This window comes from Sebastes fasciatus, chromosome 2 (assembly GCF_043250625.1).
Source record: "Sebastes fasciatus isolate fSebFas1 chromosome 2, fSebFas1.pri, whole genome shotgun sequence".
NCBI lineage: Eukaryota > Metazoa > Chordata > Actinopteri > Perciformes > Sebastidae > Sebastes > Sebastes fasciatus.
Window position 1 is genome coordinate 39,995,874 of NC_133796.1, and position 25,143 is coordinate 40,021,016.

At 40.2% G+C, this 25,143-nt stretch overlaps 1 protein-coding gene across 1 annotated transcript in view; it reads left to right on the forward strand.

Annotated features, from left to right (window-relative positions):
* Positions 1-353: 353 nt before the first annotated feature.
* LOC141761808 (mucin-5B-like) overlaps positions 354-25,143 on the forward strand; it is a 66,123-nt gene continuing 41,333 nt past the window's right edge. The window contains exons 1-28 of the mRNA XM_074625437.1: positions 354-450; positions 1,119-1,160; positions 1,249-1,507; positions 5,372-5,486; positions 7,176-7,260; positions 8,564-8,670; positions 10,675-10,885; positions 11,050-11,175; positions 11,302-11,419; positions 11,870-12,008; positions 12,321-12,431; positions 12,696-12,765; positions 12,926-13,063; positions 13,217-13,381; positions 14,190-14,284; positions 14,377-14,503; positions 15,128-15,383; positions 15,899-15,948; positions 16,168-16,277; positions 16,387-16,538; positions 17,816-17,954; positions 18,297-18,407; positions 19,068-19,244; positions 20,548-20,787; positions 21,938-22,094; positions 22,197-22,325; positions 23,331-23,478; positions 25,077-25,120. Coding sequence (XP_074481538.1) covers positions 375-450; positions 1,119-1,160; positions 1,249-1,507; positions 5,372-5,486; positions 7,176-7,260; positions 8,564-8,670; positions 10,675-10,885; positions 11,050-11,175; positions 11,302-11,419; positions 11,870-12,008; positions 12,321-12,431; positions 12,696-12,765; positions 12,926-13,063; positions 13,217-13,381; positions 14,190-14,284; positions 14,377-14,503; positions 15,128-15,383; positions 15,899-15,948; positions 16,168-16,277; positions 16,387-16,538; positions 17,816-17,954; positions 18,297-18,407; positions 19,068-19,244; positions 20,548-20,787; positions 21,938-22,094; positions 22,197-22,325; positions 23,331-23,478; positions 25,077-25,120 — 3,697 coding nt within the window. The 5' untranslated portion in view covers positions 354-374. The remainder of the gene's footprint in view (positions 451-1,118; positions 1,161-1,248; positions 1,508-5,371; positions 5,487-7,175; positions 7,261-8,563; positions 8,671-10,674; positions 10,886-11,049; positions 11,176-11,301; positions 11,420-11,869; positions 12,009-12,320; positions 12,432-12,695; positions 12,766-12,925; positions 13,064-13,216; positions 13,382-14,189; positions 14,285-14,376; positions 14,504-15,127; positions 15,384-15,898; positions 15,949-16,167; positions 16,278-16,386; positions 16,539-17,815; positions 17,955-18,296; positions 18,408-19,067; positions 19,245-20,547; positions 20,788-21,937; positions 22,095-22,196; positions 22,326-23,330; positions 23,479-25,076; positions 25,121-25,143) is intronic.

Genomic DNA, 25,143 nt, shown 5'->3' on the forward strand with positions numbered 1-25,143 from the left:
CTAGATTTTCTAAAGCCTGAAAACAGAGCCATGAGGAGGTGCAGAAGTCTAGTTATCTCTCAGAACATTTGAATTACAATATGCTGAAAGGTTATTATGCCCAATGATGCCAAAAATATACTGCCTACTGCCACATTAATATGTGTCTTTACCAATTTATTTTAGATGTAAATGACAACCACACTGAAGATATTTAGATCTGGAGCTGTCTCACGTCTCTCTCTCTCTCTCTCTCTCTCTCTCTCTCTCTCTCTCTCTCTCTCTCTCTCTCTCTTTGTGTCTCTCTCTCTCTCATAGCTCCACCTTTACTGGTTATAAAGGGATCCGTCCTCCAGGTAAGTTCTCACATAGTGGGTCAGTCCTCAGCACCAAACATGGGGACCACAGGACTCCAATCCACGTTATGGCTCATCTACCTGATGCTGCTGGTCGGCACACTCACACAGACTGGTGAGTGATGACCTGAGAAATATGCTTACAGCTCCAGTCTTATCCACTGGATACAGCACGAGATGATTGGACGTTGTTAAGAGAAGTTCATATTGGTGTATGGTGAAGGAAAGAAAAGTTCATATTGGTGTATGGTGAAGGAAAGAAAAGTTCATATTGGTGTATGGTGAAGGAAAGAAAACATGCTTAATATCTTAATATCTTGTTTTGATAACTTCCACATTTTCTTTGTGTTTGTCTGTAAAATACCATAAGAAACTTCAATGATACTGTTCATCATAATTACTACTACTTCTACTACTTCTACTAATAACCTACTTTGACTTTTATACTTTGATTCAAAGCCTAAAGCAGCTGATTAAAAGTTGCCAATTATCTGTTATCATTGCAATATAGACTCATGTCATGCTGCCAAGTATTGTTTAAATCTATAGAAGACATCTCCAAAGATACTGAATACTGTATGTATAAGTTTACATTTCTATTTCTACAATAGTCCATTTGATTGAATTGACTATGGCATCTTGGGTTTGATTATTTCATTCACAGCGGAAGAAGAATACAAAAGAATACAATGCACGTTCAAATATACATGCAAAAATAAAATACAAATAATAAATAAATATAAAATAAAATAAAATAAATAATTATTTTTTCTCTTTGTACAGTAACCGTCATTCCTTCGCTTCAGACACTGAGCCTGAGTTCAGGTAAATTGTGCAAATGCCCAAAACAGATTTTGCTCAAATCTTCACGTCAGTTAAAAATATATGTTTTAATCTGTTAATGTTGTTGCAGCTAATGCAAATCACATCGGCCGAGTGTGCACGACTTGGGGACATTATCACTGGAAGACCTTCGATGGAAACTTCTTCCAGTTGGCCTCCACCTGTAACCACGTCGTGGCCTCTCAGTGTAAGGACAACTACGAAGATTTCAACATCCAGATGAGGCGCGACACGGTCGACAACATCCCCACCATTAGCAACATCGTCATGAAGTTTGAAGGTTCTGTGGTGGAACTGACCAACAGCTCAGTGGTCGTCGATGGCAAGACGTAAGTTTGGTCCAGACCTTTCAACTACTGTACTTGTATCCCTGTGACACTGTACCTCATATGTTCTATGTTACATCCCTGAGACTCTGTTTTAGTTGGGAATTTTGCTCTAATCAGATATTTACATTCAGTACAGAACTGACGAGTTGAGAGTTTATCTTGAAAACAGTAGTTTGACATCTATCAATGGATGGAGGTCGTAGTCATGGAGATAGCTATCTCTATCTCCCGTCTTTATCTGCAAACTCCAATCGCTGAGTGTGAGATACAATAGACAGCTTTGAAAAAAGTGAATAAGTGGACTGTGAGTTAAGATTATTATATTATATTATTTTGCCTATTTACAACCAGTTATCTCTTCATCACTACCAATCGTTTTTAAAGGCTTTCCACAGGGTTTTAGATTATTGAATCCCAAGCAGACAAAGACCAAAGATAGTTATGTTAGCTAAAATATGAACAACCTGTAGATACATCTTTACCCAATGTGTAGAATTTTTACAGTAGGCTATGTGATTGGTTACAGCATCATTCAAATAATTCTGGTGAAGTTTTTGCTTTTAGAAAAATTATCCCAGTCCCAATTGAAAAGTCTTGAACATACCTGGCTTTAATTATTGTTATCCATTCCGATGTTCAGTTGTTTGTCAATCTTGTGTTATTGGTAGGTTCTGTTTACTGAAGTTATTATCGCTTAAGTTTTACGCTTAAGTGTGTACTAGTACCCCAGGGGGATACTTCCACAGTTGTCACAGGGAAAGCTTGTGGAATAGCAATCAGTGTGTAAAACGAATGGACATCTTCTATGCCCAAGTGCCAGTCAAAAAAAGTTAAAATAATAATAATGATAATAATAAAAATAGATGCCATCTGTTTCACATGGATTTGCAATGCTGTAGAATACTCCCTTTCAAAAACTATTTTTCTTTCTTTCATTTAGAAAGGGTACAACGTCCCGAGCCCAGGTTGGCTCTCTATCAGGTGCCTCTGTACCTGAAAGGGAACATTCTACAGTGTGAATCCTTGTGAAACAAGATTGTGGAATAGCCCAGCTAATATGAGCAAAAATGTATTTCATAAAAAAAGAAGATATATACATATTAATGTTTAAGAGGAAAACAATTGGTGCGATGCTGATATTTAATTATTAATTGTCACACTAACCGATAAACTACAAGTTACAATAGGCTGTTGCATCAATAATCAGTGTGTCAGTGTTTGAAGAAAATATTGGAACATAACAGGTTGGTGTTGATGAAGGGTAAATATGGCTGTGAAGGTAGGCTACATCAAGAAAACATGTTGGGAACCACTGAAAGCATTTCGCTCATGCTGGTCAGAACACGAGATGACCGCTGTGTCACTTAGAGATGACTTTCTGCAATTGTTACATTTTTATAAGCCTATCTCTTTTAAAGAGACTTAATGGCTGAACTGTTTGAGTCTCTAAGCTGTCAGTGTTACATTTCAATGTATAACTCATCTTATCAATTCTTCACATCAAGAGTAGGATTTCTAAACCACTTGGAAGCCTAAATATTTAATCTCATTGAAAGGATTTGAAAATGTACAATTTTGGCTGGCACGTCGGCGCTCGAGCATCATGCGTGAGAGGCGAGCCGATGCCTCGCAGACAAATCCCAGATATCTAGCATGCTAAATATGTCGACCTGTCGGGGACTCGGGCCACCAGCTACAGCCAATGAGAGCGCGAGACACGGGTTGAGGGGAAACCTTGGATAGGAGGGGTCGCCTGTAACAACAGGAACTTACTGGATCTGCTGCATTTGCAACACGGAGCAAAGTTGTTGTTGCACTTAGAGGAATAAATAGTAAAAAAACACCAACATCACATCATTTACCGGGTATTTCCCGCGTGTTTCTTCGTGGCAAAACGTAATTTGTTGACCTCATCGGGGGGTTCCTCCCGGTGGAAGGTCTTGTGGTGTGTGACCGACCCTCTGTCGCCGGTCAGTCATTTAGTGTGAAAACTACAACGACTTCAAGACTCCCGATTACAGGACAGCAAGTTGGGTAGTGAGAACGGTGCTGTAATCTGACGATTTTGACAGTCTTGTGGTGTGAACAGCTGCTCAAACGAGTTTCAGGCTGTAAATTGAAGTGCAAATAAATGCTGTGTGGATGGTAGGAAATCATAATCCCACCTCGGAGAATGGTCAGAAAAAATCATAAGCAGCGAAGCCTTACACGCTGCTTAGAATCTCTTAGCCGCCCTTTGTTTATTACTGTTACTTATTACTATAATTTCAACCTGAACTAATAAATTTTCTTGAAATTCAAATTGAATCAAATGACACAGCATATTTTAAAGGGGGTCACTCATATTGCTGAGGTCATGAACACCCACCACTGCAGTTTGAACCTCTTAAAGCTAATTTTTTCCTCCGCCAAGGCCGAAGGCCTAGGAAGGAGGTTATGTTTTCACCGGCGTTGGTTTGTTGTTTGTTTGTTTGTTTGTCCGTTAGCAGGATTACTCCAAAAGTCCGAAATGGATTTGAAGGAAAACTTTTGGAGGGGTGGGGTGTGGCACAATGAACAATCCATTCAATTTTGGTGGCGATCCGGATCATGAACCGGATTCAGGAATATTTTTTAGAATTCCGATCAGCCTAAGCATTAACAACACAGTGTATAACACATGCGCAGTGTGACTGATGATGCGTTGATGACGCGTGACCACGCCTTCTTCCTCCTTCTGAGAGCAGAGAGATACGTGTGTGGATGTATGTGCGGGAGCTGTTGGCTGTCCGCAGTGAGAAAGAACAAAGCGGTAGATGACGGGATGAGAGACAACGTAGTGTAACGTTATACAGACATAACAAGGCTGCTGAATGCAAGAGGCATCCACCGATACGATACACGGAAACACACCGTGTTAATAATACGCCAACCACCTCATGGTACCGCCAGCTGGGCGCTGTGATCTGTTTTTAAAGTCACGCACATTGGCGGAGGTCTGCGCTCTCCGAGTGCCATTCTAGTTTGGTTTTACTTTTACTAATAGCCACTATCATTAACACTTTGAAGGCAGTCATACCCTGAACAAAGCTTTGATAAATCAACTATATTCTGCCTGCAACAGCAAAAACAGCAGTAAGACAAAGTTATCCAGATTGTAAATATTTTAGCCTGACCTCCTGTATCACTCTGGAAAGGCTGTACACTGTCTGCAGCATTTAGCCACTGACTACCTTAAAGGGGACATATCGTGTTCATTTTCAGGTTCATACTTGTATTTTGTGTTTTTTACTGGAACATGTTTACATGCTGTAATGTTAAAATAAACTTTATCTTCCTCATGCTGTCTGCTTGAATATACCTGCATTTACCCTCTGTCTGAAACGCTCCGTTTTAGTGCATTTCAACAGAATTGCAACGGAATTGCGTTGCTAGGCAACAGCTTGGGTCCATGTTTACTTCCTGTCAGCTGATATTATTCACATACACTGCAACAGGAAATAAACTGGGACACATTTAGAATGTTTACGTTTAAAACTTTGAAATGGTCTAAATATTGTAGATTTGTGACATCACAAATCTACAATATTTATTTATTCAAAAAGCACAGTTTCTGAATACGGGCTGTGTGTATTTCTCTGTGGATTAAGCGTTTCTATACTTTCACAGTATTTATATATAACTTAAATCTGCTTTATAATATAAAAGCCATGAAACTGTCACTTTTTTACAATATGGGACCTTTAACACTTAACAAATGAGCCTCATGACTGTCTGTGACTTACATTTCACAGTTATTAGTTTGTCTCTCATAAGAATATGACTTCCTGTATCAGCTGCTGCTTTCTGTCTAATGTTCACACTAACTCTCTGTGTTTGTTGCAGGGTGTCTCTGCCGTATGTCATATTCGGGGTGACTCTCAAGGGGACCACCTCCAGCATCACCGTCGAAGCTAAACTGGGAATTACAGTTATCTGGAACCTGGATGACTCCCTGGATGTATGTACTGTAGCACACCCTCTCATATGCACACAGTCCTGTTCTGTGTTCAGGTGTATGGTCATGGGGTTTTAAACACTTGACAAAAGGACACATTGTGAGTCTGCTGTAAACAATTCAACAGGATCTGACTCTACCTATTCCTGGTTATGTTTGTGTATGAGTACAAAAAAACATTCACTTAGTTTTATACCGTTTTAATTGTTTAAACGATAAGGCCGATGTTTACTTATCAAAAATACCAAAGCCAACAAGAAACGTATCATTCTAACAACTATTGCCTGTGTCACCACAGTCTGATAGAGCTTATCTTTCTTTGCCACAGAACTCCATTGTTTTCCAAAAGCCGTTAAAACCCAGAGCCACGTTGTTGCACTTGGGTGACGTACTTGATAAGTTAGGAAACAGCCAGTGCAGTTTTGTTTTGTTTTTCACTCACAGTTGTTCACAAACCAGCTGAATAAATTGATACAAAAGGCAAACGTAACTGCCAGTGATACCTACCACTCTTTATACATGGAGTTGCAGCTGTTCCATTTGGGGTGGAGTTATCAACTCCTCGTTTTGCTGTGAGCAATTAAATTAAATTAGAACCTCTAGTTACCAGCACTGTAGCACTTTAATACCGCTTGAACTCAACTTGCAATTTTTAAGTTGTAGCGGGCTCAGATACTGGTATCATATGAAACTAGAAAACCTAATGAATTCATTGTAGTACCAACCATGTCATACTAGCTTGTAGCAAAGGAGGATAGACAACGCTCAAAACTTACGCTAAATTTTGGCGAGGAAAAGCCGGCATGGTCATTTCCAAACGGGTCCCTTGACCTCTGACCTCCAGATATATGAATGTATATGGGTTCTATGGGTACCCACGAGTCTCCCCTTTACAGACATGCCCACTTTATGATAATCACAAGCAGTTTGGGGCAAGTCATAGTCAAGTCAGCACACTGACACACTGACAGCTGTTGTTGCCTGTTGGGCTGCAGTTTGCCATGTTATGATTTGAGCATGTTTTTTATGCTAAATGCAGTACCTGTGAGGGTTTCTGGATAATATCTGTCATTGTTTTATGTTAATTGATCATAACAAATATATATACATACGTTTGTATAAAGCAGCATATTTGCCCACTCCCATGTTGATAAGAGTATTAAATACTTGATAAATCCCCCTTTAAGGTAAATTTTGAACAGTTAAAAAAATGTGTGATTAATTTGCGATTAGTCATGATTAATTATGGACAATCATAAGATTAATCACGATTAATTATGACTGCCTAGCAGCAGTGACTCACTGGGTGAGTTTGTGGGATACTTCCTGGAGAGATAAGCAAACAATATGGATACGCCAAACCTGAATACCACCATTAAATGTAGTTGCTTTAAGTAAACTTTTGTGTAATTTGCAGTTTTGACCACAGGTCATACACCAGCTTGAAAAGCAAAGCTTTACTTATAACTATCCAAACAGAACACTGCTAAAGAGTACAGTATACCCATGTCAGAGCTCACACACAGCACAAGTATGACCTACTGAAATACCAAAATGGATTACATAGAAAGACTGACATATGTAAAATTTCCATTAATAATATGTTTAAATCTTAACAACCTGCTTTGAATCATGACTAACTTGTGATTTTGCCAATAACTACTTTGCTGTATGTTTGGGACATGTTCACAGGTTGAGATAGACAAGAAGTACCAGAACCAGACATGTGGACTCTGTGGAAACTTTGACGGCGTAGCCAATGATTTCATGAAAGATGGTAAGGTCCTTTTCAGAGTACTCAATGTGTGAACAGATTCTTTAATATTAGGCATACAGCATCTGATGGCAGTGGCCCAAAAATGTCCTCTATTCCTAACGTTACTACTCCACAGCTCACAGTTTGAGTCGTTATTGCAAAACGTCACTTCGGCGACTTGCTGTAAGTCGTTTTTAGTTTATGCAGAAGTTAGCCCGCTACAACAGTCGCAATGCCAAAGGCACACATAAAAATGGCCGCCTCTCTGACCATCCTGCTACCAAGCCCCCAGGAAGAGCGCCAGTCGTTGATCCCAACTTTCGTAGTGGCCAAACGGCGGTACTGCAACTTCCATGTTCGTCACGTGATGCCATTGGGCCCAAAAAGACTTTTCCCCATAGACTTACATTGGGAAAGAGACGTCTGTAACTCAGAGGATAGTTTTTTTGGAGGTGAATCAACTCCCCAGTACGAACATTCCAATAGCCCTTATTTAAATCATTAGGTTTTAAAGTCGTAAAACGCACTAATAGCCGAATCCAGAGTTACTTCCCTTCATCTGTTCATGTGAATGACACCCAGACCGAGGCTGGAGCGCCAAGCCGTGATGACGGCGTGACGTTAGGACCCCGTGACGGAGTCATGTGACCGAGCGGACGCTACTGCGCATGTTTCATGTGCCCAAGATCAGGTTACTTTTCCAGGCGGATGTCGAGCCATTTTGTCTTCATGCGCCACTGAGCAGCTTTCATAGGAATGAACGGGGCCCTGAATCCAACGCCATATCCAGTTCTTTTAATACATCCATGCCTGCTACGTTGATTTGTATGTGAACGTCCATTCTACTTCTATTCTATTTTTGTGGAATGAACAATCAACTCTCCATGTCGTCACCTCACACACATCTAGCTAGCTGCAGTAGCTCCTCCTGATTGGTCAGTCCGTGCTCTGGCTTGCCGGACACAAACGCAATAAGCCTGATAAGATCGATTTTTGCGATTCTCACGTAATCTCGTGGCATCGCGAGAATCCAGCTGCCGTGCAAGGTAAACAAGAACCCAAACAAGGTGGAAGTCCCTGGAGCTAATGCATATTGCAAATTTTTTTTTTGTTAGTTAGTGCTGACTATTAACTTAACAAAAACAACTTTCTGCACGAACTGCACATTTGAAAATAGTTTTTAAACATATTTCTCCATTGACTTGAAATTGTTGAACATTCGCAAAAAGAGGTGCAAAGTGTGTTGCAAATTGTTTACCTAACTGCAAGATACTGGGGCTGAATAATCACAATTAGCATTGTTGTGTGATTGCCTGTACTGTAGGAGCTCCACTGTCTGTGACAGACTATGCTGACACCTACAAGGTGGACGGGCCAACGGAGTTTTGTGAGGAGCCTGAGCTCAACCCGGTCCTGAGCTGTGGCAATCAGGTAATTATTCACTCTTTATAATACTCCAAACACATTAGCATTAAACATCTCATGAAGTCACGTGTGTGAAGAATGAGATGCCCTATACAAGGGGTTGGCAACCTTTTGCATTTTCTTGCTAATCAGTGTGCTATATCAACATTAAAGGTCCCATATGCTGCTTATTTTCAGGTTCATACTTGTATTTTATGTTTATAATAGAACATGTTTACATGCTGTAATGTTCAAAAAACACATTTTTTTCATCATACCGTCTGCCTGAATATACCTGTATTTACCCTCTGTCTAAAAACACTCAGTTTTAGTGCATTTCAATGGCATTGCAACAGAATTTCGTTGCTAGGCAAAAGTTTGGGTCCATGTTTACTTCCTGTCAGCTGATATTATTTACATCCACTGCAAAAGGAAATAAACTGGGACACATTTAGAATGTTTATGTTTAAAACCGTGTAATGGTCTAAATATTGTAGATTTGTGACATCACAAATGGACAGATATCCTAATGGCTTGTTTCAAACGCACAATTTCTGAATACGGGCTGTGTGTGTTTCTCCGTATATTGAGCGTTTTGATAGTTTAACAGTATTTATAAAGCACTTAAACCTGCTTTATAATGTGAAAGACCTGAAAATCTCACTTTTTACAATATGGGACCTTTAAGGTTCACATTTAGTATAATTATGACACCACATCAAAATTTAAATCTCCGACAGATCTGTAATTTTATTCCATCCATATAGGCAAGGTGCGTAGAAATGTTTAAAAAGTAATTTTCTCCCATAATCAGGACATTGTAATTATGTATGAGAGAACTAAGAAGGCTGCCAGTCTTATGAAAACATCCACATCTTAATTGAAATCATTAACCCTACCAACCTTCCACCAATCCTGTTCATCAGCAATAAACTTATCAAATTCTGCGAAGAAGGCAACAAGTACTAGTCAATCACAGAATCCTCCAATGAAACGTCAACCGATTATATTTTTCTTTGAATCCACAACATGTCTTCTAGACTAGTGGATAGAAAACATCCAAAATACACATTTAGGTGTTTATTTTACTACACATTGTGTCTTTGCGTCTGTAGAGTTCTCCTAAATTCACCAAAAGTTAGCATTAGATAATATCTCATTTGCATAATTAAATATAACATTTCAGAAAAAACTTGTAATTCAAAGAATAATTATCTTAATGCAAGCACTCAATGGGAGGGGCCGAGGTGGAGTCGGGGTGGTGACCGTCTCCGTGAAATACGCCCCAGCTAACATGGAGGGAGTGGGAGGGTTCGGGGTCTGGCCATGAAATACCTAGCTTTTCCACGGCCCTTTCGAGAAGACGAATAAGCTCCTGGTGGTAGGGACCCTTCATTGAAACAGGGTTGGACGACCCCATAGGCTCGCCAGGTACGTCCTCCCCCATCATCTTCCTCGTCCTCGAACCCCACTGAGACGCATGAAAATCCCGCAGTTCCTTATGGTGAGCATACGGCAACTCTTCCTGCTCTCCCTGGCCCGAAAGCTGAGAGTGAGCGGGGGGAATGTTGGCGAGATGCGGGGGGTTGCCAGCGGCAAATTGTCGTCTCTCTCCCGACCACTTGTAGGCCTTACTGCAGTACAAGAAGGTCCGGGAACCGGGTCGAATAAATCCCCCCGTTGTCGGGAATTCAGAAGAAGGGGTCCGACAGGGCCGCAGACTTTCGTTGACTTAACGGCCACAATTGTCGCTGTTAACAAGCAATTTCTGATTCTTACATAGAGTCCCTTTAATGCTCTGGATATCGTACCTTTAAAGTATGAGAGCAAGTCCATCAAAGTTGACACACATCGCACAACTCTTCTCCAGCACACCATGCTCTGCTCACCAAACTGCCTCATACACCAACCTGAAGCTCACATTGTCTTTGCACCCTCAAAGCCAAAATGAATAATCTATTTACATGTATTTTATTACTCCAAACTGGATTTTCTAGCAGATTGACTGATTTTCTGATTTTGTTTTTTCAGCAATTCTGTGACCAGGTCTTCTCCGCTGCTCCATTCAGAAGTTGCCAAAACCTTCTGGATGTGGAATCCTTCAGTGAAGCCTGTATGGCTGATATGTGCAACTCTAAAGACAACACCGACTCTGTCCTCTGCAAAACCATCTCAGAGTACTCCAGAGAATGTATCCATGCAGGTGGCAAGCCCCAACAATGGAGGAATGCAACTTTTTGCCGTAAGGATGCTAACATCTAACGATAGCTCCTTAGTATATATGGAGTTAATTTGAATGTTCTGGCCCTGAATGTCAAACATCAGTTGCAGTGTTGTTTGCCTCGTGTTTTGCAAAATTGTGTGATTGTCACTAGTACGGCAACATTAAAGTGTTTGTCTCCACAGGCATGGAATGTCCATACAACATGGAGTTCTTGGAATATAGCAGTGCATGTGTTGACAGCTGCTCCACCCCTCAGGCCAGCCAGACATGTGACATCCACCCCCATGATGGCTGCAGCTGTCCCGCCGGTATCCACACACGTTTTACACTAAAGTGTATACGTTATATATGCAAGCATACACAACGTCACTCATGTCTCATGCACAGACATAAAACACGACAGTAATGATTATTATCTCTCTTCTCCTCCTCAGGAACGGTCTTTGATGACATCAGTAACACTGGCTGTGTTGTAGTGGATCAGTGTCCATGTCTGCACAACAACAAGGTCTTCAAGTCAGGACAGTCCTACTCTTACAGCTGTAGATCCTGGTAAGATGAAGACTTGGGTGTACAAATGAATATAACTGAGTAAAAGTTATTTTTGAACTGCGTTCTGAAGTCTGACATTTTTCCTTCAACTGTGAGGAGAAAAGAATGACAGACAACTGAGCGCGCTGCCTTATATACTGTGGGGTATTTGAGTAGACACGTCCTGATTGGCCGGCTACGCTTATGTCAGATTTTCAGTGGGCGAATGCATGCTCTTGACTGGAGGAGAGTATTACCCATAGAGCCCAGTAGAGGGCGGAGCCTGTGTGAGTTAGCACCAGCAATGTAGTAACGTAACTTTCACCAGATCAATTATCAAGTTACTTAAATTGTGTACTGCATTACTTTTTTACCAAATGTGAGTTGAACACTGATTTAAATGGATTACTGACATGTGTGTGTGTGTGTGTGTGTGTGTGTGTGTGTGTGTGTGTGTGTGTGTGCTGACAGTGTGTGTGAGAGTGGCCAGTGGAACTGTACGGAGGAGAACTGTCCAGGAAGCTGCTCTGTGGAGGGAGGGGCTCACATCAACACCTTCGATGGAAAAGTCTTCACCTTCCATGGGGACTGCTCATACATCCTGGCTAAGGTAGTACACATTCATCATCTGCAACAGTGCTAGTATACACACCAGAGTTATGTCATTTTATACAAGCAGGATGGATGGATTGATAAACCATGTGCACAGAGAATGACAGACGTATCATCATGCTGCATGATATGATGTGACGAATGTGCAGCATGATCGACCCATTTATGAAAATCTTAGTGTGTCCTAAAATAGATCCTGTTTATGGTTGGTGACATGAGTGTACTGTCTCTAATTTATTTTACTGTCAGCAGTTTTCAGCCTTTCATTCACTATTAAACTTCCAAGTTTTGTCCCTAATGTGTGTTACAGCAAAGTGACGGCTTCTTATATACTGTGCTGGCGGACCTGGTCAAGTGTGGCCTGGCTGACAGTAGGACCTGCCTCAGAGCTGTAACTCTGAGTTTATACAGCAATTCTGTGGTAAGCTCCAGACGCAGAAACACGCACACATACACACAAACACATACAGTGCAAAAAAACAGCACAAAACACTACAAAAGTCACCTTTTTGAGTTGATTATGTGATTATAATGACAGTCTACCAGGGAGTCAGATACTGTATACACCTGTATATATAGTAGGGGTGTGATGAAATATCGTGCCACGAAAAATCGCGATATAAAAACATGACTGCTGTGCTCCTGTTTGTTATAATCTAACATGTGTCTTTCCACAAACTGTCAGGTTATTAAAATTCAGGCATCCGGGCAGGTCTATGTGAACCAGATTCTTTCTCAGCTTCCGCTGTTTACACGTGAGTTACTTCGAATGATATTACAGAAGACATAGTCAGTTCAAAGTCATTAGTTACAGCCTTAATCGATTTAGTCAAGTGCTAAATAAAAAAATTAATATGGGGATAGCTACAATCGTGCTGTGGCATTGACTTTTCCAATGTCTTCTGGCTGCTGCAGCGGAGGTGAGTGCCTTCAGGCCATCCTCCTTCTACATCGTCATCAGCATCAAGCTGGGCATTCAAGTGATGGTCCAGCTGTCCCCCGTGATGCAGGTCTTCATCTCAGCTCACACTTCACTCAAAGGAACCACCTCTGGTACGACATTATTGTTTCAGGAAAACACCTCCAGTATTTACAAAATTATAATCGATCAGTTATGTTCAGAAAAAAAGTACTGGAAAAGTGTTTCTGTTTGTAATACTTAACATGTTGTTAAACTGTGTAAATGTGCATCACCTCACCCAACAGGTTTGTGTGGGAACTTCAACGACGTAATGAGTGATGACTTCAGGGTGATTAGTGGGCTGGTGGAGGGCACCTCTGTAGCGTTTGCCAACACGTGGAAAACTAGAGCCAGCTGTCCAGACATCACAACACGCTTTGGACACCCCTGTCGCGAAAGTATCAGCAAGGGTACGGCTAGACTCTGCTCCTATGTGTTGTCACATCATATGATGTAATGTTTGTCATGTCATATCATAATGAATATATGAATGAAATTATACTAGGGGTCTGCAACCTTTAGTATCAAAAGAGCAATTTTAGGCAAAAAAAAAGAAGAAATTCTGTCTGTAGCCGCAAAACATTTGAGCAATGCGATGAAGGTAACACAGTTTATAGTCTAAGTATATAGTATATAAGTCTAATGCAGTGAGGGCCAAAGTGCAAATGCACTACTGAGTATTAGGGTCACATTGAGGGAAAAAACATCTGAGATTACGAGAATAAAGTCATAATATTACGAGAAAAAAGTAGTAACATTATGAGATTAAAGTCCTAACTTTACGACAAAAAAAAGAAAATAACACATAAAATTACTACTTTATAATATTATGTCTTTATTTTCATAATATTACGGCTTTTTTTCTCGTAAACCTATGACTTTATTCTCGTAATATTATTACTTTATTCTCGAAATCTCAGGTTTATTTTTTTCCCTGAATGTGGCCCTTATACTCCGTCATACTGTTGTACCATAGACCTACAACAATGATAAATAAAATGAAAATGTAAACAAAAAACAGTTATTCATTTCCATTTTTAAAAGCCCCTCTCCAGCGAGCCACTGGAGAGGGGCTAAAGAGTCGCATGTGGCTCCGGAGCCGCAGGTTGCAGACCCCTGAACTATACCTATCGTACCACATTTTAGGGTTAACCATGCCATTTTCAGGGCATATGATGTTTTGTAACTTCTAAATTTATGTTTATTTCTGTAACCCAGAGAGTTATGCCACATACTGGTGCTCCAAACTGGCAGATCCCAGCGACGTGTTTGCTCCTTGCCATTCTGTCATTAGCCCCAAGATATACAAAGATGTAAGTCTTCGCCACACAAAGCTGTAATAAGGAATAATCTACTACTATTGTACCCTTGTCAATATGTCCATGTCCGCTGTGTCTCCTCACAGAACTGCATGTATGACAGCTGTAACTGTGAGAAAAGTGAGGACTGCATGTGTGCCGCAGTCTCCTCATATGTCTATGCCTGTTCAGCGGCAGGAATCCGCATCAGTGACTGGAGGGCAACCGTCTGTGGTGAGTAAAAAACACCAAGGACCGTTTTGTTTTACTAGAGATATAGAGGCTGGATTTGTAACTAACAAACAGACAAGTCAAAAGTTTTATATTTAATGAGATTTCATGAAGTTATTGGTGTGTTTATAGGACCGGGTGCAATATCAATTCAGTTCAATTTATTTTTATATAGTGTGAAATCATAATAGAAGTTATCTAAAGACATTTTTCATATAGAGCAGGTCTAGACCGTACTTACATAATTTAGAGACCCAACAAGACCTTGGGCAGAACCAGGCTCTAGATGGGCGGCCATCTGCCTCGACCGGTTGGGAGAGAGAGAGAGAGAGAGAGAGAGAGAGAGAGAGAGAGAGAGAGAGAGAGATGCACAGCAACAACAATAATAGCACAATGACTATAATAATAATAGAAATAGGACTAATATAATTATAAATAGCAGTGGATATAATAGAGTGATAGATTTAGATTTAGGGTTGATTAATAAGCTTGAGTCGAAGATGGCTGCCACCTCGGCCAGTGCCTTGTGAGTACTAATTTGACTCATTTAATTGCACCCTTAGCACCCTATGACCCCATCTGCAACAACAAACAATTTACCGACTCAAATCTTCTGTCTCCCACTAGGCAAATTCAGTACATCATGTCCAGCAGGAACAGTGTACGGCTACAACATGACCTCCTGCAGACGTACCTGCCGTTCCCTCAGCCAGGCTGACTACTCCTGTCAGACCAGCTTCACCGCAGTGGACGGCTGCGGCTGTGCCGAGGGAACCTACATGAACGAGGAGGGGCAGTGCGTGCCCAGCGCAGACTGTCCCTGCTACGATAAAGACACCATTATTCCTGCCGGACAGGTTGTCAGCAAAGACGGCTCCACATGGTAAATACAGAGTGTAATAAAGTCAGGAGTTGAGCATTAAGGGGTCAGGTAATAAACACCCAACAGTTTACTTTAGAGTGAGCCGTAAATCGAGAATATGGACAGGATATTTTTTGTTCCATTTTAGGGTAATACAGGGCATTTGTTTTACGCTTTGAATTCAGAGAGTCAAATAAAATGGAGGCAATTAAACATAATGTACCAAATATTGTAAATTGCATTTCATCCAGGTTTTTATATCCTTAAGGCGTGCTTGAAGTTTAGCTAACTGGTTGGTTTCATCTGGCTTGATATAATTGGGTTTCGTCTGCATAACAATGATAGTTTATGGAGTGTTTTCTAATAACATTGTCTAAAGGAAGCATATATAAGGTAGGTAGGTCCATCTGCCAAAACCGGTTGGTTTCAGAGAGAGAGAGAGAAAGAGGGAGAGAGAGATATAAGGAATTCCATTGACGGACAAAGAATGATTTCAGGATGCTTTTTCTCATTTTCCCTTCTACCTGTTCTCACAGTATCTGCAGACAAGGAGCTCTCAGATGCTCTGGAGGGACACGGCTACCAAGTAAGTTTCCACATATGGACATACTCAAATCCCCTATAATTCTAATAACCATTGAATGCCAATGTGTTTAAACTGTTGAATTCAATTGAAGCTTTCAAGCTGAAAGAAAATTCCTCCTGCTGAAATGCAAGGAATTGAGGATGGAATTATGCATATGACATCTGGAATTTTGACATAATCATGATACTCTTTTCCATGAATTTGTTATTTATTACCCAGCGTCAACATCATGCCGTGCCCCCATGGTTTACTTTGACTGCTCCGCTGTTCCACCTGGGACCACTGGGACTGAGTGTCATAAGAGCTGCGTCACTCTGGACATGGCTTGTGTAAGTGCAGCATAGCACATAACACACTCACAGAAGTCAAACATATTTACATGCACAGGCCCTGTTTGGCTCACACCTTCTTTTCACCCTCCACTTTGTTTGGATACAGATCAGTACAGGCTGTACGTCAGGCTGCACATGCCCTGATGGCCTGGTGTCAGATGGAGTAGGAGGCTGTATCAATGAGACCAGCTGTCCATGTCTGCACAATGGAAAGGTCTATCAGCCCGGGCAGACACTGACTGTGGACTGCAACACCTGGTTTGTACAGTGTTTTACATACACACCAGTATAGGATGTACCCGCATGGAAATACTAGTATTATATATAAATTATATATAATACTATGTGTCTTACAACTTATAGTTTTTAAAGGTTAATTTGGTCAAAATACTACTTTCTGTCTAACGACTTATTGCTTTAAAGGTTCATTCCGCCAAAATACTATTTTCTGTCTTACGAGTTATAGTTTTTCAAATTAAAAAATTCGGCCAAAATACTACTTTCTGTCTTACAAATTATAGTTTTTAAAGGTTCATTCGGCCAAAATACTACTTTCTGTCTAACAACTTATAGTTTTTAAAGGTGTATTCGGCCAAAATACTACTTTCTGTCTAACAACTTATTGCTTTAAAGGTTCGTTCCGCCAAAATACTACTTTCTGTCTAACAACTTATTGCTTTAAAGGTTCGTTCCGCCAAAATACTAGTTTATTTCCAATGACTTATAGTTTTTAAAGGTGCATTTGGCCAAAATACCACTTTCTGTCTAACAACTCATAGATTTTAAAGGTTCGTTCCGTCAAAATACTACTTTCTGTCTAAGAATTTAAAGTTTTTAAAGGTTCATTCGGCCAAAATACTACTTTCTGTCTAAGGACGTATTGCTTTAAAGGTTCATTCCACCAAAATACTCCTTTCTGTCTAACGACTTATAGTTTTTAAAGGTGTATTCGGCCAAAATCCTATTTTTAAAAACTTAAAGTTTTTAAAGGTTAATTCGGCCAAAAAACGACTTTCTGTCTAACAACTTATAGATTTTAAATGTTCATTCTGCCAAAATACTACTTTCTGTCTAACAACTTATAGTTTTTAAATGTTTGTTCGGCCAAAATACTACTTTCTGTCTAACGAGTCAATTAATTCCAACTTCCACCTTTTACAGTATTACAGTTTAGCTTCCTGCTTTTCTAGCAATGTATTTCAGCTCTTACATTTTTTTGGGTCATGCAGTTCAGCTTCAGCTCCAACAGGATATAGGTCTATATGAGCCACAATCAGTTGACAAGTAATTGACAACTCTGGGCAGGGTCCTCTGGGCAGATATACTTGTGCGAAACAGAGAGCGAAATGAAAATTAATTTTTGTATTCCAATTTGCGCACACATTTTTGCATTCTAAATTCACATTTAATAAGAGTAGCCCTATAATTACAGATAATTTTGCTGATGATGCTGATGAAATAATAAACAAAATAAAAATGCAATGATTTTTCCGTTTACATGATTTAAAGTTTGAGTCTGCTGTGTGTCTCCCTAGCTACTGCAGTAAAAGAAAGTTCACATGTACCACCAATGTGTGTGATGCAGTTTGTGGGATCTATGGCGACGGTCACTACATCACATTTGATGATAAGAGGTTTGACTTCAGCGGAGAGTGTGAATACACACTCGTACAGGTAAAGTGGCAGTGGGACAGATGCACTGTGAATAAAATTGTAAATTAAGTTCATTAGTGAAATACACATACTCTTCTTTGTTGTACGAACACAATGCTTTTTAAAATTAAATTTTCCTCTTAAATTATAACCCCCCTCCCTGTCACAAAGCATTTTTTTAATATTACATAATTATTGCGATTTTAAATTTCACCATATCCATGAATTTCAATGCATGCGACTTTAAAAAGAGTGTGTTTGTGTGTTCCCTATATATCCCACATTATTTACTATCCTGATTGCTCTCTTTTGTAGTATGCATAATGGTTGCATAATTCCACCCTGTGTCTATGCCTTACTCAGGACTACTGTGGCACCAATTCGAGCAATGGAAACTTCAGAATTGTCACTGAGAATGTTCCCTGTGGAACCACAGGAACCACCTGCTCCAAGACCATCAAGATCTTCCTGGGGGTAAACACAACACATGTACACTGTGCACATGTTCCGCCTCAAATACTAGATCAGAATATCAGACTAATATTAATGTTAAGGATTGGGCAAGGATTATGGCTCAAATGATAATCACTAAGACTGGAACCTATCATTATTTCATGATTGATAAGCCTTATAACACCTTTGATAAGTCAGCATTAAAATGATGAACAATTTATATGAACAAGTGGGTGAACAAGCAAACTGAAATTGAATTATTTAATTAAATGTATTTGCTACCATAGTTGGAGGCACAAGGCTCATTCTAAAACCAATAATAATAGAATTTCATTCATGGTAATGATACTATATATCATGGACATGTTTAGCCTGTACGATCATTCACATTCAATGACACTGCCAATGAAATGTAGCCTTCATATTGCCATGCAGTCAATTTGTATCTGTGTCTTTGTGAAGGAGGAGGCAGTTTATTTCCATCTATTTGAGAACCAAGTTCCTTTTCTTTAAAATAGCATGTAACTTTTCCAGTGAAAACTAGAGAATTTTTTTAAATTATTATTATTATTATTATTATTATTATTATTATTATTATTATTGAGTAAGTGATTACTTGTTCCACCTCATTTAACTAGTGCAGTAATAAAATGCCTGTTTATTCTATGTTGATGCCCACAGGATAATGAATTCCAATTTAAAGATGACAACTTCCAGGTGGTAAAGGGCAGCAGCCAGGTGTTCCCCGCTCAGGTACACAAGATGGGTATTTACCTGGTGGTGACGATCAAGGTGGGACTTGTGCTCATGTGGGACCAGAAGACCAGTCTTTTCATTAAACTCGGACCACAGTACCAGGTAAACAATCGAGTCTACATGTCTTGATTGACACTTGGGCTTTTGCACGAAGCATATTGGTTGAGGCAGTTCATTCAGTCTGGCTTATTGTCATGATACACCATAAGAATCTTCACAGCCACGTAAGCACATTTTGTAACCACAAATAAACTTGCATTAATCAATATTTTTGATTAAAATGTTGAGTAAATTAACTCTGTGTAATGCAAAAGGCTTCGCTTAGAGTGTTGAAATCACAAAGAATTATCACCCAACTTATCTACTCAACTAGTTAGTGAGTAACAGGTAAACATTGCATCTAGCTTAACAGGATATTTTCCTCAGGAGCTGGTGGAGACAAAACAGAGATAAAAGGAGAAGGAATATTGGACTGAAATGTATCTGGTAATTTGAAACAAGACAGCATTCTCTTGCTGTCTGCTAGCACATTTGCCATAACAGTCGACAATGATGGTGGTTGTTTTAATATTTACGTTTAGCTTTGAATTAGGTTACATTACATTTCTCACAAAAATTTGGCTTAAAAATCTATCTTATGTTATGCTGCAATACATAAGTATTTTGTCCTCAGCAGCTATTTGGTAAACATGTGACACTTTTAAATACGGGACAAAGTTGAATGTGACACAGGGAACAGTTGCAGTTCCAGACGATGTTGGAAAGCTAGCAAAGTAGCATGGCCTCAGGAGCTCCGTCTAAACCCACCCCCTCCCCTCGGGGCTCCTTCCAAGGCAACGCCCCCCCCACACACACATGCAAGAGCACCGCCGCATCGTAACTACTTCAAAGACACAGAGCGGAGAGAGGACCTCAACTCAACAATGCTACCTCATGACAAGTAACCGCGGCAGTGCTACTGCAGGGCTGACTTTTCTCTTCCATTCTCCAGGAAACGGGCGGCGGCGACGCGCTTTGTGTTCAGGCTGGTGCACGCCAAGGGTAGAGTACGAGCAGGGAGGCAGGGAGGCATCTGATTGGGTCTTTCCAAGCGGACCGCGAGGCAGTGATTGGTAGACGTTTTTACAGGATTACAGCAGCTACAGATGACGGCTCTTTTCCGGTCCTTTTTCAGAGCTCATAAGTAATAGATCGCTGTCGGGGTGTAAAGACCATTTCAACCAATATAACAAATAGTGTAGACTGGAGAACATCGTCAACCCTGCCTTTAAAGCATAAGGTGAAAATGCCAAACCTACGCTCGGCTCGAGGTCTGAAGGATATTTCAGTGGCAACAAACAGGTGCCTTATTCTGTTTCAGTCCTATCATAGCAGTTAATTCTGTCATTGGGTTCCTCCCTCTCAGGGTCAAGTATGTGGTCTGTGTGGAAACTACGACGGCAACAGTAGGAATGACTTCACCACGCGCTCCCAGGAGACGGTGGCAGACGTACTGGAATTTGGTAACAGTTGGAAAGTGTCATCCGGCTGCCCAAATGCCCAACTACTCACTGATCCTTGTGCCTCTAACCGCTACCGGGAAGCCTGGGCCCAGAAACAGTGTAGCATCATCACCAGTGTTACCTTCCAGGGCTGTCATTCACAGGTAACTATGTATGCACATACACAAACATTATCACTTTAACTGCTGTGGTATTTGGGAAATTATATAAATGTAATTGTTTCTCTCCATCTATGGCACTAAGTGCTGCTCATTGCTTTCTGTGTTGATGACGTGGGTGTTCTGCCCATCCATCTGTTCAATCCAACATTGGTCTAGGGCAGGGGTCGGCAACCTGCGGCTCTTTAGCCACTCTCCAGTGGCTCCCTGTGGCTTTGACAAAAAATTATATAAAAATGAATAATGGTTATTTTTTAACATTTTAACTTTCATTAATCACTGTTGTAGGCATAAAGTGATTCTTACATTCTCCAATTGCAAAAATGTGTAGCCTATATTAGGGATGCACCGATACCAATGGGCTGATACCCAAAGCCCAGGTATTGCTATCGGTATCGGGACTGAAAAAGTGGGATCGGTGCATCCCTAGCCTATACACTGAATAATAAAATAAGTTTTAACATTTAAGTCAACTAAACTGTGTGTCATAGCCTACGTACGTCTACGGCACGGCACTTATCCTCTAATGTTGCCAATCCTCAATAATGTTGGCTAATCTTGAATTTCCCTAGCTACAGTAAGGTCTCCAATTCCCCAAAAAAAAGAAAATTCTTGGAGGAAAATGGAGAACTTAAATGTGGCATGGACAGATTTAATTTGCTTTCTGCGGTGAGAAATTGAAAGACATTTCCAGAACAAACACACTGGAAGCTCCTGCTGAAAAGAGCTTCCAGCCAAATCTCCTACTTCAATGTCCTCTCATTTGCACTCGAGTCCTCACTGCATTAGACTTAATAGGCGGTGTTACCTTCATTATAAGGCTCAAATACGTTTTGCAGCTCCAGACAGATTTTTTAATTTATTTTTTGGCCAAATGGCTCTTTTGATAGTAAAGGTTGCTGACCCCTGGTCTAGAACTAGATATCTTAAAAACTACTTTTCAGACTGTGAAATATTTGGACTGGATATTCACAGTTCACAGTAGGTGATTCCTTATGACTCTGACCTTCCACCATCACCCCACTATTTCTACTATTAGAACCAAAAGTATGGCCCGTGTGACTATTGCCATCAACATTTTTGTTGCCCTCAAATTGTATTATTCTGCTAAACAGTACATGATTGTGTGTTCAAGGTTGACCCAGGTCCATACTATGATTCTTGTGTGAGAGACTCTTGTGCATGTGACAGCGGTGGGGACTGCGAGTGTCTCTGCACTGCTGTGGCTACCTATGCCAAAATCTGTAATGAAGCTGGGGCCTGCGTTAAATGGAGAAAACCAAAGCTGTGCCGTAAGTTTGGTCACCATCACACCAGGAATATCTGAGCTACAAGATAAGTAACACCCTGATTTTTTGTAACAAGTTTCTTTAAGAAGATTTTGTCTCTTGCAGCTATTTTTTGCGACTATTATAACTCCCCTGGTGAGTGTGAGTGGCACTATAAGCCTTGTGGAGCTGACTGCATGAAGACATGTAGGAATCCATCAGGAAACTGTTCCAACCTCATCACTGCCCTGGAAGGTACGTTAAACAGATCTTTTGGCATGTCCTCTTCTTGACTACTGGAATCTCTGTGTTAAGGCCATATTTTGAGTCCAACTCAGGTCAACTGACCGATTGACCTTTTCTCTGCTCAGACATAAAAGTGAATATCAATCAGAAGTGCTTTTGTTCCAGTATTTAGACATCGTAGACATACGTTTTTTCTTCTTTTATTTTGTTGATGGATATGCTTACAAAACTTTTTGGGATTTAAACCAACCAAACAGGGATTGTAGGCTGTATTTGCGTAACCTTTGACATAGTTGGAAAACACTATTTCATAATGATCTATTTATAGAACATATGAATGTTATACCGTTTTGAAAACCTGAGGTCTTCAGCTTTCAGAATCCGTAAACCAACTGTACGTAGTCCAAACTATGTCTTATTACCAAGTATTTTAATAATAAAATCATACAGAAATAAACTTCGTAAATATAAGAACAAGTTGTGATCAAAAGATCCACGATAATTTTTTCTCATGAGGCTAGGAGGACGGGAGGAAAAACCAACCTACGGTGTCATGTCATTTTACAATAGTTGGATTCTTATCTCTACTTAATTTATTTATTAAACATAAGAACATAATTCACATTCGGTATAACAATAACAAAAGAACCAGAAATATATTAATATATATATCTTAAAACCTACATATAGGCCTATTGAGTGTCTTAATAGCCTTATAGTCAAATTAGAAAGTGGTTTCACATATTGCTCAACATCCTTCAACATCCTTCAAGAAAGTTGTCCAGTGATAGCAGGGTCAGTAAATGACCCATCAGTGTGTGTGTGTGTGTGTGTGTGTGTGTGTGTGTGTGTGTGTGTGTGTGTGGGTGTGTGTGTGTGTGGGTGTGCGCATGTGGGTGTGGGAGAGGCGAATTTTAAAGTGCTTTGGGTAAAAGCGCTATATGAATGCAGGAGGATACCATTTAGCGATACTTTTTTACTGAGGTTAATCAAAATGTTATAATGGTGTTGCAGGCTGCTATCCACAGTGTCCCCCATCCCAGCCCTACTTTGATGAAGACGACATGAAGTGTGTCACCAGGGAACAATGTGGCTGCTATGATGACAAAGGCACCCATTTCAGCATCGGAGACGAGGTTCCATCGAAGGACTGTTACACTTGGTATGTGTCATACAGAGGATTCATCGTCACGCTAAAGGCTTAGTCTTAGGCAGTGATGCATGTACCACATTTAGACATGCACTCTAGTGATGTAAAATAACTGAGTAGAAAACTATTTAATTTTTTGAGTGATTACATCCTTACTTTGACCAATCAGCATAGGGCATATTGACAGACTAATGTAATAGATACTGACCGTTGAATCCTTGCCACTGACCATTACCACTAACCTACTGATCATTGCCATTGCCAGATGAAAACGAATACGTGACCCACGAGCACAATAGCTGGAGAATTCAAAGCTCCAAATCTTTAATCAGCTTCTTTGTATTCTAAATTTTTGGTGAGTTGAAGTGTAAGAATGTCAGTGAACAAGAAACAACTGCCTTCATGAACGGCATCTCCTTTCTGGGAAGTAGTTAAAAACAGCAGTAGAAGCGAACATAGAGGATGCCACTTCGCGGGCACTGACCAGCAGCAAGAAAGGCTGGAGATGATAGTAGCTAACGTAAGGAGAAAGGCCAGGATGGGTGTGCAAGTTATCTCATTTCAAAAGGACATAAGCAGCATGGCTGGGGGCCCATCTGTGTGGAGTTTGCATGTCATCCCCGTATTAGTATGGGTTTACTCCGGGTGAGTTTAATTGGTGACTCTAAATTGCCCACAGGTATGAATGTAAGCTTGAATGGCTGTCTGACTCTATGTGTCAGCCCTGTGATTGATTGGCGACGGGGGGTGTACCACTCTTGCCCACTGTCAGCTGGGATCAGCTCCAGCCCCCGCGATGCTGTAAAGCGGTTACAGATAATGGATGGTTGGATGATGACTGCACATACAGTACATCAACCACTCAAGCCATTTTACGGCTTGAGTGGTTGGTCTCTATGAATGGTTAACATTATCTTCCCTGTTTTTCTTGGGACATGCCAGGAGTCGCCCTATACACGGGCCTTGTTCATACTTTCAAATAAACCATTACTTAGCTCTAAATGAGTTGAGACATTAATACATGCAGATGAATTAACTCTATACACTAATTGTGTTTGTTGACAGTCAATTGTCAATCATTTACCAGTTTTTGAAGAACTGAAAGTTAGCTGGATACAAAACAAACTGGACAAATCAGCATTACTGTTACAGTTGCCCCGATAAACATTGTTCTGCGCAAGTCGTCATTTGAATCTCTATGCCAGGTTGACGCAAGGTACGTAAGGTTGGGATGATCCAAAGAGGATGACCTCAGATTTGGTGTCATCAAGGTGGACACTATGCAATTCTGAAGGGCTTGCAGGCCGGTTTTGTCATGAGGTTTTATCGTCATAAACTTTCTCATTTTACAGCTATACAGTACACTAAAATATGTTTCTAAAAACATGTGAGGTGAGAAATAAGCAATACAGTAACAAAATATTGATTCATATTTGTTCAGTGCTGCCTACTTTCAAAGTTTGATTGATGATCGCTGCATCTGGTTGACTATTTACTATATAAATATATATGTATTGTAAATATATATATATATATGATTGAGATATGGTTAACATCATAAGATATAATATGTCAATATAATTTTTTTATTTTTTCCTTCTATTTCAAAGCTCATGTACAGACTCTGGAATAAGGTGCAGCTACAATGTAACCTGTAAGTATACATAATGTACACTG